Source organism: Rhinatrema bivittatum, chromosome 8 (assembly GCF_901001135.1).
Source record: "Rhinatrema bivittatum chromosome 8, aRhiBiv1.1, whole genome shotgun sequence".
In the NCBI taxonomy this organism is placed as follows: Eukaryota; Metazoa; Chordata; class Amphibia; order Gymnophiona; family Rhinatrematidae; genus Rhinatrema; species Rhinatrema bivittatum.
This window is the reverse complement of record NC_042622.1, coordinates 88,412,237-88,428,414: the sequence shown is the minus strand read 5'-3', so window position 1 is coordinate 88,428,414 and position 16,178 is coordinate 88,412,237. Positions and strand designations below refer to the sequence as shown.

General features: G+C 46.6%; 1 protein-coding gene across 4 annotated transcripts in view; it reads left to right on the top strand.

Moving 5' to 3' along the window:
* Positions 1–16,178, top strand: part of AK8 (adenylate kinase 8) — a 285,863-nt gene that overhangs the window by 186,338 nt on the left and 83,347 nt on the right. For all 4 annotated transcript variants that reach the window (XM_029613832.1, XM_029613834.1, XM_029613833.1 and 1 more), the window contains one exon: positions 1,929–2,070. In XM_029613832.1, coding sequence (XP_029469692.1) covers positions 1,929–2,070 — 142 coding nt within the window. The remainder of the gene's footprint in view (positions 1–1,928; positions 2,071–16,178) is intronic.

Below are 16,178 nucleotides of genomic sequence, written 5' to 3'. Positions count from 1 at the left end.
TATCCAGTTGTTCCTGGGTTTTTGAATTCTGGATGTGTATATTCTAGATGTAATCATAGTAATTTCTATACAGACTTCCAACATGGTGTTTCACTGTATTATGTGTAATGTGCCTTGAACTCCTTGGCTGGAAAGGAGTGAAACAAATAAATGATGATGACCGTTGTAATTGCTGCCAAAGGTGCTTCCACCAAATATTGACTTGTGGAGTGGACACTTAATAGTTGTTGAATTTCAGTCTAGATTTTTTGACATGTATATGATTTGTCCCCCAATAAATATTTTTGGCCCTGAAAGGTGGGAAGTGTGTTGATGAGTGGGGGGAAAACATCCTTATTTAAATACTAGCGGACCCCTGCCACGCGTTGCAGTGGCTGAGTCAGATTCTTTGCCCTCCCTGCCCCTTCCCCTTGCTCATTTAGCTCAGTCACTCATCCTCTTCCCCCTTGGTCACTCCCCCCCTTCCCTCCCCTGTCCCCACTCCAACTCTGTCCCCTCACACTCACCTCTCCCCTCATTCTTCCTCCCCTCACTGTGACCTCAGTGACTCCCCACCTGGTGAGGGCTGTTTTGTAACCTTTTGGAGATGGTGCACATTTTGTGTATGTGTTTGTGTGTGCCCTCCCCCTTTGCACCCCAAAGTAATCCCCACAGAAACGATGTGTTTATATAAGCCTCCCCCCCAGGCCGGCGAAATAGACTAACCCACAAGAGTTGCAGAATCTCGGAACTGGCCCCTGCCCCCCCCCCCCCCCCCGAACATGGATGCAAGAACATCCCCACGCCCCCCCCCCCCCCCCCCCCCCCCCCGCAGGCCCGACTGATACCTTTCAAAAATGGTAGTCGGTGGAGCGGGCGTTCGTTCCGGCATGGAAGTATTGGCACTGGGCCCTCGAGGTGGAGCAATGGGAGCGGTTGTCTCACTCAGACAGTAAGGGCGAAGGTGCGCCGGTTGCCAGTTCAGAAAATGGCGTCGACGGGCCCTCGCCCTTACTATGTCACATGGGCTACTGCCGCTATTGGCGTTCCCGAGTGTCCTAGTAAGGGAAAGAGCCATCGGCGCCATTTTGATTGCTGGCAGCCGACAGCCGTAGTGTATGCGATGTGTCTCGGGGCGGTGTTGCCCCCCCCCCCCGCTGGAGCAGCCCGAAGTATTCTGCAGTTTTCCGTGCGTTCGGAGGTTGAGGGCAGTAAGTAGAAAAGTCATGTGCGTGAGGGGTGTGAGGAGGGTGTTTGTGTGTGAGTTCGTAGGGTGTGGGAATTGCAAACATGTGGCATGTGAGTGGCCTACCGGTGTAGCATGCTGGTATTTAGTGGGTTTTTGTGTGTTTTTTGAGGGTGTGTGAAATAAGTACAATTGGCATGTTTGTGGGGGGGGGGGGGTGTGAGGAGGGTGGATTTGTGTCTGCTCGGAGGGTGTGTGAATCGCAAACATTGGTCACGTGTGTGTGGGGTGTGAGCATTTGTGCAAGGTGTAGGAGCTTCCGCTTACGTCCACCAGATGTCGCTGTTTTGTGGAACCAAATTTTAAAACTTTTTTACCAGCCCCCGGTGTGACATATATGTAATGTAAGTGTAGAAGATCCTTGCCGTATGTGAGGTGAAACTTGTGTCCAAATTTTAACGCAATTGGTTAAGTGGTTGCTGAGATTAACGATTTGGTACAAACTAGTTAACATTTTTGTTTATATAGATATGCAAATCTGATGTACTCAAACAAAAAGATGTGAAACATGTTCAAGGGGGTGTAGAATTTCAATAGCTGCTATACCTGCCCTATCTCTGATTCAGACTAATACTATGAACCCCTCGCTTAGCAAAGCACCTAGTCTCTCTCTTGCTTCATCTAAAAAGTGTGTTATTTGAACATAAAACAAAATGACTTTGACATAAGTTAATAAGAGTATTTTCCTTTCCATTATTTTCAGTTCCTGATCACATTGTAGTAAAGCTCCTGGCAGAGCATCTCAGTAAGCTGGACTCCTCCACCCGTGGCTGGGTGCTGCATGGCTTCCCACAGGATTTAGAACAGGCCAGGAAACTTAATGATCTAAGATTTGTTCCCAATAGGTAAGCCAGTTTTTCCCACATGAGTTCATTACTAGATCCTTAAGGGTCAATTTTCCAAGGTTTAGGTGCCTAACCGTGGGCTCCTAAAATGTGGGCAATTCGAGAGTGGAGTTAAAGTGGGGGAAAAAACTGGGCACTTAGCACTGATTTTCAGCACTAGGCACCCTCCTTAAGCTCCTAAATCAAGACAGATTTATTTATTAGAATAACAAAAGAACTGGTTCAATGCAGTATCTACTACAATAATATTCACTAGATTTAAAGATGCAGAATAATGATTATCTAAAATATTTTAATTTTAATAATCAACTCATCAACATAACAAAATATGTTACACAATTCTCAAAAAGTTCTTAATACCACCCAAAAAAATACATTTAACCTCCCAAATTAAAAAACAAACAGAAACATACCATATAATCAAAAATATTGATCAATCTAATATGTTCAATGATTGCCCAACATATTTCATCAATAACAGCTTCCTTGGGGACATAATTTAATGTAGCATATTCACAATGATATCCTCAAAACTGTGGAATGATGACAACAAACTTAGCTGACCAATAACAATTTCCGCAAAGGCATTAGTGTTGTATGTTGCCAATAGTTTCCTCACAGCCAAAACACAGACAATCTCAAGTAAGTCAAACATTTGCCATCTTTGAACATTGAACATATTAGGTTGATCAATATTTTTCTTCTGGATCTGGACAATTATTAAGCTGTTTAACTGGATATACATCTTCTTTAAGGGCTGAGGAGGATTTATTGAAACTTGTTTTTCCACTGGTTGTAATTTTATCAATCAAATCAACAAACCAGTCTTTTTTATGACATTTGGACAGTCATCAGGTTGATCACCTTTTTTGGATCCAGGCAGGCACCAAGCTGATCAAGTGGAGAAATATTTTTATTAAGTCATTTTTGAATAACATTATTATAGTGATGTGATTTGTATTTGTTTCATTGTTTACAAGGGTTGCTATTATATTTTATAAACTGGTTGGGATTTGTTTGTATTGCTTAAGTTGCATGGAGTCATGTTTCTCTGTTTGTGTCTATTTTTGTTTATATGATATGTCATTCGGAAGTTAAATGTATTTTTTGGGTGGTATTAAGAACTTTTTGAGAATTGTGTAACACATTTTGTTATGTTTATGAGTTGATTATTAAAAATAAAAATATTTTAGGTAATCATTATATTGCATTTATATATCTTGTGAAATGTATTTATTTAAAAAATGTGTGTACCACATAATTAGTTAAAACTACCAAAGTGATTTACAATAAAAATATATATAGAATTGAAAACAAACAAAATCTAAGAAGAATAAACCAAGAAAAGGACTCTATCCTTTGTCCACAAAACCAAATGAATTGCAGGGCTAAGTTTAGGGGAATTTTCAGTTGAAAATGTAGGTTCCTAAATATGTGTGAAAGTCCCACTAAACATAAGCCCTAAAATTTGGACACCTAATTTAGGTACTGGGCATTTTTTAAAGTTGACCCTTATGTTTAATATGTTGTGTCCTTCTCCCTTTGTTCAGCTTTGTTTTTCTTATATTGAAACAATGTCTTATTTGAATGAATCAAGTATTTCTTTATGCATCTTTCATGATGCAATAGTGTATACATTTAAAAAATAAAAAGTAAAAGAACAAAACAATGTACAATGTTTATGTGAAAGATTGTTTATAACTTGTCTGTGATCTTTGGCATCATGAGAACAGCAATTTATCAAAAATGTAGGCATGGATGTAAATATCTTGTTTTTTTAAAACTAATTTTTTCCTTTCCATATGTCTCCTCAGGGTGACTGTATAGATAAACCAGGTTCTTTTTCAGGTTGAAGGCTATAATAAAGGGAGTTTCCTCAATGTTGCCTTCATGCCTTTAGGCAGGGGTGTTGCTAGGCACTTAGAAAATTTGGGGCACAGGCCCATAGATCCATGCACCTGCCTGCTCCCCACTTCCTCTAAGATTTTGATAAATACATTGAAGAATCACAATTACTTGCGCATTACATGGGTTCCAAAATCTGATTGAAACAAGCAGGAGAAAGGCAGTCTTCTGTGGCAGGAAGAGTGATTTAAAAGCACAAAGCTGCCGGTGCTACTCTTACACCAGATGGGGGACACAATTAAAATATATGAATTTATAATAGATTTTACATAAAAAAGGACATTCAAAATATAGTCTTCTGTGGTAAAAATATCACTTACAGCATTTATATTATATTTACATGCACTACTATGGTGCCAACCAGAAAAGCCTGCAGAAAAGATGCTCTGAACCCATATTGTATTAGGCCTGTTGTAAAGCATGTTAGGTGTGGGTTTGGTCCTCAGAAAGTTACGCATAAAGGGGCAGATCTTAAAACATACATGCGGGCGTAGATTTGTTCGGCGCGAACAAATCTATGCCCGATTTTATAACATGCGCGCTGCCACGCGCATGTTATAAAATCCAGGGTCGGCGCGCGTAAGGGGCTGCACACGTGCACCTTGCACGCACTGAGCCCGAGGGGAGCCCCAATGGCTTTCGCCGTTCCCTTTAAGGCCGCTCCGATTTCGGAGCGGCCTTGAAGGGAACTTTTTTTCCGCCCCCCCCCCGCCCCCCCCCCGCCCGGCTTCCCCTCCCTTCCCCATTCTAATCCCCCCCCTATCTTTGTCGAAAAAGTTACGCCTGTGCCAGCTGGCTGCCGGTGCGCCATTCCTCAGCCCAGGGGCTGCTTCGGAGGCCTCAGCCACGCCCCCGGAACGCCCCCGGGCTGGCACCACACCCACGGCCCCACCCCTGGAACTCGCCCAAATGCCGCGCCACCCCCTACACACCCCCGACATGCCCCCCAAGCAAAGCCCCGGGACTTACATGCATCCCAGGGCTTTGCGCATGCTGGCGGCCTATGCAACACAGGCGCGCCGGCGCGCAAGTCCCCTGCACGCGTAAATAGAGCTTTTAAAATTTACCCCAAATTGAATTACAATATAGTAAATCTCACATACTAAAACAGCACTAATTTCCAGTACTCAAACAGTATTAATCCTTTTCCAAGGACAAGCAAGATGGTAGTCCTTACACATAGGTGACATCATCAGATGGAGCCCGGCACAGAAAACCTTTGTCAAAATTTCTAGAAATTTTGACAGACACACTGAGCATGCCCAACATGTGACGCGTGCCGGCCGCGGCAGATCCACAGCCCGGTCTCCTCACCTCTTTCAGAACATTCCAGTGCCTGGTTCCTCATCCCTGGTGGTGGTGGGCCACTGGCTCTGTTCTCGGGCCACCCCCGGTGCCTCCGAGTCAGCTGCAGATCCCTGTGTTCCGCGTCAGGCCTCTCCGCGTGGCCCACTGAGAGACGACGCTCAGCGCCACGCTCCTCCCTAGGCGTGCATGCATGCATCATTGAGTCTTAAGTAGGGCCCGCGGCGGGAACCTAGCTGCGGCCCCACATGATGATGTCAGCGGATCTCCAGTACTTAAGGCCGGGCTCCGCTCCTATGGATTGCCTTTGCAACAGGTCTCCACACTGGTCGTGTACTCGTTGCCTTTTGGTGATTCTCCTTTGTTCCTGGTTCCTGATCCTCGCTGACTCCTGTTCCTGGTTTCCTCATTCCTGTGTTCCTGATTCCTAATCTACTCTTGGATTGCCTTCTCTGATTACGACTTCTGCTTTGCCTGTCCATGCTGTTGACTCTCTCCAAGCCCGGACCTCTGCTTTGCCTGAGCACGCTGTTGACATTCTCCAAGCCTGGACCTCTGCTTTGCCTGACCATGCTGTTGACGCTGTCCAAGCCCGGACCTCTGCTTTGCCTGACCATGCCATTGACTCTGTCCAAGCCTGGATCTCTGCATTGCCTGACCACTCTTATCACCTCTCTCCAAGCCTGGACTTCTGCATTGCCTGACTATGCTCTTGACTCTCTCCTCATCCAGACCTCAGCCTTGCTTGCCACTGCTTCCAGATTGCCGCCGGCCCTGACTCCAGCTTGCCCTATGACACCTCTTCAGTCTACGCCCTGGACTTGGCCTGTTCAAGCTTCGGACTGTTCTTGCTCGGCCGCCCCCTGTCTGACTTCTGTTCTGTTGGCGCCCGGGTCTCCGGGACTCCGCCTCGTTCAGTACAGACTTCTTCTCTTCACTGTAGCTGCCTCTGGACTTATCTCTCGATCCTTCCATCGATGACGACATACGGAGGCCCACCTAAGTCCAGCCGGCCCCAGTACCCAAAGGCTCAACCCGTGGGGAATGAGGGCTGTTATTGGTGAAGCGCTAGCCGGCCTCTGTCCTTCAGCCCAGTCCGCCTGCCGACGGTGGAGACCCATAGGATCCCTCCTATGGGTAGCGTCAACCCCACCTCGGCCCAAGGGCCCAACTCCGGCGCAACACAGCATGCCGCTAACCATGTGTCCACACAGGTCCCTCTTCAGTCTCTCTTTTTCCATGAAGCTGAAGCCTCGCAGCTGTGCAGCTCACGTGTTTTTTCAGTATAATTTGTTTCCAGCATGCTGTAGGGTCCCTCTGCATTTTGGATTTTTTTCTTCTTCTCTTTTGGTAAGTTTTTCTTCCAAACTCACGGTCGATTCCTTACGGTGTCATCCCTCAGTGACTGTTGGCCATCAACTGCATGCCGTGTCCATTTCAAGATGGCATCGTCCAGCTTTTGCCGGTGCCCCTAGTGTCCCCGGACTATGTCCATCAAAGACCCTCACGAGGTCTGTGTCCTTTGTCTGGGGGCATCACACGACGTCTGTGGTTGCAATCTTTGCACCCAGATGACCCCTAAGGGCTCTCGGCATGACTAGAGAAAATGGAAAAGCTATTCGGCTCTAAAAAATCGAATCCATCGTCAGTGTCCGGGACTTTTATCCCGCAAGGAAAAGGAGTCTCAACATTGACACCCCCCCCCCCCCTCAGTCTCCCCTCCATTACCACTCCTCGATCCCAAGGTGGAAGCGGGGGACCAAGCAAGATCCATGTCCTCTCGGTTGGTTCCTTGACATCGCCAGCAGTCCCAGGTAAGGACCGGGGTGAGCACTGACGAAAACACTGACATCACTCATCCTTGTCAAAGTCTGACCACAGAAAGGCATCAACCACATCTGTGCCTCCCCCCAAGCGGTCTCATTCGGAGGAGGGGATTCCCTCCAGGCCTTCCAGGGGTGTTCGACAGTTCCCACTGATGTTGGTGGAAGATTTGGTTCCAACCCCTTCCACCAGGGTTGATCCAATTCCATTGCCTCCTGATGATCTATCCTCGGCCGCTTTTGAGGAGGAATTAGAGAGGCGCGTACGATTGGCGGTCGGCTGGGCCCTGCAGGGCATTGAGCCTCTGTTTCTGCCGGGACCATCATCGCTGCCAGAGCCGACTCCATTGGTGCTTGCGCCTCTGCTGGAGTGGCTGGACCTACTACTCAGTGTTTTACTGACACAGCCAGCTCCGATGCCCCAAGCCCCTTTGCGGCCAAGGGGAGCATCGCTGCTGCCACCACTGGTTCCTATTCCGGTTAGCGACTCCTCAGATGAGGAGGATCCTTTGGGGTCAATGGCACTTTCATTGCGCACGACGCCCCAACAACCTCTGGCTCTTCCAGAGCCTCCGGAATCAACACCCTTGGTGCCATTGATGCCACAAGCGCTCCCTAAGCCGAGGAATCTGCTGCTGCCCTCACAGCCCCAGATCCCACCAGTGCCCTCGGTTTTGCTGTCAGTTCCTCAGATGTCTTCGCAGCCCGCTGATGCGAGGCTTAAGGCCCAGGTGGGTGCTCCATGTCCCGTGTCTCTGGGTGTATACAGCAAAGGGGAAGCCCCCTATGATCACTGGGAGGGTGAGGCATCCTTTTCCTCCATTGAGAGATCAGAGGACTTGTCGTTGGAATCCTTTCCACCGGAGGAGAGGCGAAAACCTCCTCCAGAGGATCTTTCTTTCGCTAGTTTTGTCAGTGCCATTCCAACTCTTGACAGAACAGGATTCTCGCCACAAGATGCTGGAAATCCTGCAGTTTCTGGATGCTCGTAAGGATCTGGTGGCTGTTTCAGTACATGACATCTTTAAGGAACTGGTCACCTGACTCTGGGAACACCCCATCTCCGTTCCTCCCGTGAACTGGAAGACAGATGCTGTCTATCTGGTTCAACCCACCTCGGGGTTTGAGCGCCATCAGCTCCCTCATCAGTCGGTGGTGGTAGAATCGGCCCTTAAAAAAGCAAAGAAGCTTATGACTCATACCTCGGCACCCCGGCTGGGATCACAGGGCTCTGGATGCTCTTCGCCGTTGTGTGTTTCAGGGCTCAATGATAGCAGCCAGGATTGCTTGTTATCAGCTCTTTATGGGCCAGTACTCCAGGAACCTCTGGAAACAAGTCCAGGAGATAGGAGAACACCTCCTGCAGCAATTCCAAGAGGACTTCCAGAAAATAGTCCAGCAAGGCCTGAACTGTGATAAACACAAGGTCTGTCCCGTGTATGACGTGTTCGAGATGGTTATGAGGGTTGCCGCTGTGGGCATTGGGGCTCGCTGTATGGCTTGGCTACGCACCTCCGACTTGCGCCCCAAGGTCCAGGACTGTCTGGCAGACCTGCCCTATATGGGCGAGAACCTTTTCGGAGACAATATCAAAAAGGCAGTGGCCCAATTGAAGGACTATCATGAAACCCTTCAACAGTTGTGAGCCAGCATTTCGGATATTCAGCCTTCCAGCAAAACGCCTCCCAGGCAATATCTGAGGTGTCCCTTTTATCAACCACGGAAGTACTACCCACCAGCCTCTAGATCGAGACCTCAATGGTCCCCAGTGAGACTGACGGCACGTCAACCTCATACCCCCAACCGATTCCCACCCCATCGTGGGATTTTAACTGGAGGCCAGCGAGTTTGAGCCAGCCAACCCTGCCCCAGAAGACTGAACCCCTCCCCCCCCCACCCATTGGGGGACCACCTGCAACTGTTTGCAGGTCGGTGGATGGCAGTTACCTCGGACCACTAGGTCCTGTCCATCGTAAGGCAGGGATACAAATTGCATTTCCAACGAACTCCACCCCATTCTCCTCTGTGTCCCCGGTTGAGAAGCATAGAGAACCAGCAGATGCTACGATTAGAGCTCTCCGCCCTCTTAATAGCTCGAGCGGTCAAACCAGTCCTGCTCGGCAAGTGCCCTGGGTCTTCACCAAATGCCTGGTGATAGTGGGGGCCTATCTAGGTGAGGGGTTCACGTTGTCCCTTACCTGGACGATTGGCTTATCAAGAGTGACTCCAGGTAGGGGATGCTGCAAGCCCTATAAGTCACCATTGTGTCCTGGAGAATCTGGATTTCTAAACAACTATCCTAATCCCATCTCCAGCCACAGTTGCAACTGGACTTTATTGGTGCCAGGCTGGACACAGTCCAGAAGAAAGCATTTCTGCCTTGAATCAGGGCAAAGATTCTTGCTGCCCTGGCTTGGGTAGTCTCCAGTTGCTCTCATGTCTCAGCACTCTGGTTTCTACGACTTATGGGGCATATGACTGCGATGGTGCATGTTACCTTGTTTGCTTGGCTTCACATGTGCAGGGCTCAGTGGACATTACATTCCCAATGGTGTCAAGCCACCGAGGATCTTTGGGAACGTGTCCTGATAATCACTGCCAAGATGGGGCTGCAGCCCCAGCTTGTCCTCACCACAGATGTGTCTCACATGGGTTGGGAAGCCCATGTTGCAGACCTCCACACACAGGGTCTTTGGTCCTTGCAGGAGAAGTAGTCCCAGATAAATTTCCTGGAGCTACGGGCGATCCATTGTGCCCTGCGGATATTCAGAGACTATCTGTCCAACAAGGTGGTCCTGATTCAGACCGACAATCAGGTGGCAATGTGGTATCTGAACAAACAGAGAGGAACAGGGTCATACGCCCTTTGTCAGGAAGCAGTCCTGATCTGGTCATGGGTCCTCGAGATCGGCATCTTCCTCCGAGCTGTATATCGCCCCGGGACAGACAACATCCTGGCGGACTCCTTGAATCGGGCCTTCCGACCCCACAAGTGGTCCCTGAATCAAGAGGTAGTGAACCACCTCTTTCACTTGTGGGAGACCCCGGATGTGGATCTGTTTGCGTCCACCAGAAAACAGGAAAGTTGATCGATTCTGCTCACTGAGAAGGGTGAGTTGGGTTTCTTCCTCTTTATTTTATTTTTTGCGAACTCTGTTATAAGACTGAAGAGGGACTGTGGCATGCTGGGCATGCTCAGTGTGTCCGTCAAAGTTTTCCATGCAGGGCTCCATCTAATGATGTCACCCATGTGTGAGGATGAACACCTGTTACAGATAAGCAACTCTGCTTATCTATGAAAAGGCAATACTGCAAATATTCCAGCAGGCCATAAAAACCAATATACCTCCTATTAGAAAAACAGGACAAGCCAGGATGCAATAGATCTATATACAAAACTATATGCTAGCAGATTATCCCACCTTAGTGACACATGTGTAACAGACAGACCCTCACCAAATACCGAATAAATTGGGTCCTTCATTTTCAGTTTAAACAAATTTTCACTTATAAATTCCCAGATTTTTCCAAAGGTGACAATCGGTTTAAACTGATTTTCACCCTAATTTTAGGCTGATTAAAAGCTGTTGCAGAGCTGCAGATGCAGTGTTTCAAGGCCTCCAGCCATGGCTGGAAGCCAGTGTGAGCCACAACTCATGCCTTGTTTAAAGTTCTGCCACCTCACCTCCCAAGCAGCCAAATTGCCTGCTATCTGGTGCCATGAATGCATTTGAAGCAGGCCCTGCCCACTACTAGCACTTTCCGGCAGGCTTCCTGGCCCTGTACAAAAGCAGAAGTACAGGATTGCAGAGTGAGGGAACCTCAGTAATAGTGCCAAAGAAGAGAGGAAAAGCCTGGAGCCACCACCAGTAAGGATAAATGCTGTTGCAGTGCAGGGAGGGGTGGGATGTGGGAGAGAGAAATTCTTGGTGATGAAGAGGAGAGGGGGCCAGTGAGAGGGACATGCTAGGCAGGGGATGGGGGTAAAGAGTGATATGCTGCTGAGTGGGTTAGTGGAGGAATCTGCTTAATATTGTTTTATTGTCCTAGCTTCTGTCCACCAAAATAAATTCCAGTATTTATCTAGAAAAATAGTTTTTTTTTCAACTGATTTTCTCCTTTTATTCTTATCATGATAAACCCTAATAAATTTCCAGGAAAAATAAAGAACAATAAAAAACAAAAATGAAGACTATAATGTTTAAATACAAACATTCAGATAAAAACTGAACTGGAAACCACAAGAAACCAGACTTTCTAGTAAACAATGGAAAAACAAACATCACCATTCCTCATAAAACATTCAAGAAAATCAAGAAATATAAAATAATCAATCATAATAGTAAAACAATTCTAATAAAAAATATTTTAAAATAATCAACAAATACAACATCCAATAATTTAAAAAATCATAAAAATGTTTACAGATTTCCCAAACATCAATATTTCAAAATAGCAGAAACACCAAATAACACCCAACAATTACAACTAATAAGGATTTTAAAAATCCCCCACTCTCCATACCTGGGAACTTTTGATGTCCAGTTACCCTGAGATTTTTGTGGATTAGTAGGGTAGGAGAAATGCAAAATATGTCTCCTCCTTTTTTCTCTTTTTCATACAGACCCAACACAGATGCTTCCCTCTCATAAACACACACACACATACACACAAACACACACCGATGCTTCACACGAATGCTTCCCCCTCTTTCATACACACAAACATGCATGCTTGCCTCTCTCTTATAAACACACAGACCCTTCCTTCTCTCTTACACACAAACAGAGATGCTTCCCTCTCTCTCATACACGTACATACACCCACACACACTCTCTCTTCCCTCTCTCATACATAAACACACACATGCTTCTCTCTTATGCACACACGCACACACTTCCCTCTCTCTCATATACACACACATGCTTCACTGTCTCTGTCACACATGCACATACACCACACTCATACACACAGAGACTTCTCTCTCTCTCATAAACACACACTTAGACATTTCCCTTTCTCTTATACGCACAACCTCTTCCCTCTCTGTAATAAACACACACACAGATACACACACACACACACACACACACACACGCGCTCTCTTCTCTTTCACATATGCTGTGGCCTCTCACTTATGCAAGACTTCTCTCTCTTGCTGGCTGCAGGCTGAATGGGTTCCTTCAGCAGTGCCAGGACGGGCGGGATCAGCTGCATTCCCTCCCTATGCTCAACATTTCTGGTTTACTTTCTTTCCCTGTACTCAGGCTCAAGTCCTCCAATTGAGGAGGCAGCAGCAGCAGAGAAGGCGTTACTACTGGTCTCTGTGCTGCTGCTGCCTTGTTCCTCCTTCTGGTCCCATGCAGGATGACACTGCCCCATCCCTCCTCCTCCTGACCAGATTTGTCTAAAGCTCATTCTGCCTCTGTCCTCTTACAGCCAAAGACTATTTCCTCGAGGGGCGCTGTTCGCCATGAGGCAAGATGGCCGCTTGAACCTTTAGCTCCCGGCTCCCTCTGCACAAAACACTCGATTTAGCAGATCATTTGCAATTCAAACGGGGCGAAATTTACCTGAGCCCTTTAGCTAACCGTACTGATGACTGCGAGACGGAGACAAGACTTGCAAAAATTCTCCTTCTTGCGAGTAACTTCGGAAATAAAAAAGGCAGGCCTGGACCTGGAGGACTGCATGGATAGCACGGAGGGCGAGGCCCCGATCCTCTCACCACAGACGATATCGGTGGCACCAGCAACCCTAGCTGACTTACCAACGAAGGCGACCATGAGGGAATGGTTCATGGAACTTCGGTCCGAAATTAAAGCTAATAGAGATGAACTATTAGCGTCATTTGCAGAACTACGAGAAGACTTCCAGGCCCTGGGTCACAGAGTCGACGAACTTGATCTACGCCTCGAGGAGGAAGATCTGCGGGCCGGTACTTTAGAAACGGAGCTCGTCGCTAAGGAGAACTGAGTTTTACTGGTCGACCATAGAAGCAACATGAAGGGCTCAAATTGATAACGTTTATTATGTTTTCTAGAACTCTACAAGGTTTTGTTCGAGTGTTGATATTTGGAATTATTATGTGATCATAATGTTGTTAGGGGGGGAAGGGAGGGTGGGGGGTCCTCTTGACCTCTCGGGTGAGTTCCTCAGATAGGGATCCGAGGTAGGAGCACTACGGATCAACTAGGGAAAAGGCGGGGGGGAGCCCATTTACAGTTAGCATTAATGAAGCGCATGTATCTCCTGGGGAGGGTTGCTATTAGGTCGGGTATAAGGCGGGGATTTTTCTTACAATTGTGATGGTTCTTATTAATCCAGTTCTTGACCAGAGGTAATTATTATCCTTTTATTATTTCTGTTTTTACCATAGTGACATGTCCATAAAAATAGCGTCACTAAATGTAAAAGGCTTAAACACGTACAGAAAGCGTTTCTTGCTACAAAAAGAGTTGTCTCGACTGCACATAACCATTGCCTTCTTACAGGAGATGCATGTCCGTACAAGGCATGAACACCTGCTGAACTTCAGCGGGTTTCCTCTCACTTTTTTTTCTGCTGCGGGGAAGGATTGTAGATATGCAGGGACAGGTATATTGATAGCTGCCACGGTTCTATTTGATACGATAGAGAAGATTTCTGATGATCAAGGGCGCTATGTCCTTCTTAAAATCAAAACAGGGGGGGACATATATACCCTTTTGTCTATATATGCGCCTAACCATGACCAGGCCTCATTTTTAACCAAAATACACTCCCTTCTAGAAGATCATGGTGAGGGCTTCATAATATGGGGAGGGGATTTTAATCTCACCCTTAATGCAGCAAAGGATAACTCTCTGGTGAGGCCTACACATCATGGTGCCTCAGGGCAAAAAGCTAGAAGAGTGCTGACTTCCACTATGGCAAAATGGAATCTAACAGATGTATGGCGTCACCACAATCCTACATCCAGATCTTATTCCTTTTTCTCTCCACCTCATAATTCTTACTCACGCATTGATTTCTTCCTAGTGGACTCATGTATGCTTTTGAAGGTTAAGCGGAGTGAAATAGAACCAATCACTTGGTCGGACCACGGAATAGTCTGGATGGAGGTTGTGACTAGAGCTGGACAGGGGGGACAGATTTTCTGGAGACTTAATGTCTCTTTGCTGCAGAACACCGCTTTTCTATAGAGTATCAAGCATTCCCTGTCTGATTATTATCAATTCAATCGCAGACCGGCCACCACCGTTAGCTGCCTGTGGGAATGTTCTAAAGCAGTAATCCGTGGCCATTGTATAGCGCGAGCAACCGCCGTCAAAAAGGAAAGGGAGAGAGAGCGGCTTCTAGTACTCAATAAAATGAATCACTTAGCCAGTCTCCACCATCAAACCCAATCTGACAAGGTCTACCGCCAGCTCACAGACGCTCGATCCAAGCTCAATGCTTTGGATGAAGCTCAAATTGCTCATATTATGGAAAGAACTAAACAAAACTATTATGAAGGCAACGATAGGGCAGGTAAATTATTAGCACGGCAATTAAAGGTGCAAATTTCCCAGAGTATAATCCCTAAAATAAAAAATTCAAAAGATCAGCTTACCTTAGACCCAGTAGAAATCAGGAACTGTTTCACTGAATTTTATTCTAATTTGTACAGTTCGAATACTCAAATTAATACCCAGGACATTATTGCTTACTTGCAAACAATGGAAGTTCCTCAATTAACCCCTGAACAACAAGTGATGTTAGATGAGCCAATAACTGAAGAGGAAGTGTCCAAGGCGATTCAGGCCTTGAAAAACAATAAATCCCCTGGTCTGGACGGTCTGCCAGGAGAATATTACAAAATACTGTCAGAATGCTTGATCCCTTTATTAACGGAATTCTTCAACGCTATTAGAGCGGGTGAGAGTTTGCTAGCGCAATCCAATACGGCTGGAATAACTGTCCTCCCTTAGCCGGGGAGGGATCCGTCCTTATGCAGTTCATACAGACCAATCTCCCTTATCAATCAAGATTTAAAGATTTTAGCACATATCCTGGCTTTGAGGTTAAACAAAGTTCTACCGGGTCTGGTGCACTCGGATCAGGTGGGGTTTGTTCCTCAACGAATGGCGGCAGACAATGTGCGGAACATTCTAGATTTGATATGGTGGGTGAAAAGAGAAAATATCCCAACAGTGCTTCTCTCCATCGATGCTGAAAAAGCATTCGATATGGTTCACTGGCCCTTCTTATTCCATACGTTGTCCAAAATGAAGTTTGGTCCATATTTTCTACAATGGCTCTCTCAACTTTACAATAATTCACAGGCAATGGTCAAGGTAAATGGTGGTTACGGGAAGAGTTTTGGGATAGGAAGAGGCACTCTCCGAAAGACTCAGAGGAAAATGTTTGATTTCATTTGGAGACGCAGACCACCTAGAATAGCGCGGCGCGTATTATACTTGCATAAGAGACAGGGGGGAATGGGGGTACCGGACCTAGAAGCATACTACGTTGCAGCCCAACTAAAAGCCATTATAGATCTGGCCAGAATTAACACTTCTAAGCAATGGGTTGAGGCAGCCCAACTGATAACTGGTAAAATGCCCATTGGAGCACTAGCATGGCAACCCAGCTCTACTTGGCAGAATGTTAATTGTTTACCTTAGTCTCTTAAGGCTACTCTCACCATATGGGAAAAATGGAAGGGCAGGGTTGTTGGTTCGCAAGCTTATTTTTACCAATCTGCTATTTTCCATACCAAAGAGTTTGTAACTGGCTATCAATCCCCAGCCTTGCAGAAGTGGCGCACTGCAGGTATAGCTATTATGGGACAGCTGTTCCAGGGGGGCGATTTCCTGACGCTGACTCAATTGGAAGATAGATATAATCTGCCACAAAATGAGTATCTTTCTTATGCGCAGATCAGGCATTTTATTCAATCTCTAATTAAATCACGGAGGTTTCGGGAATCACGGTCCCTATTTGAAAATTACTGCTCCCGAGCGGATTCCTTAACTAAGGTAGTCTCTAAGCTTTATACCATGCTTACATTTATTGAGAAACTGGCGTTACCTCATTTTGACCAGTGGGAAT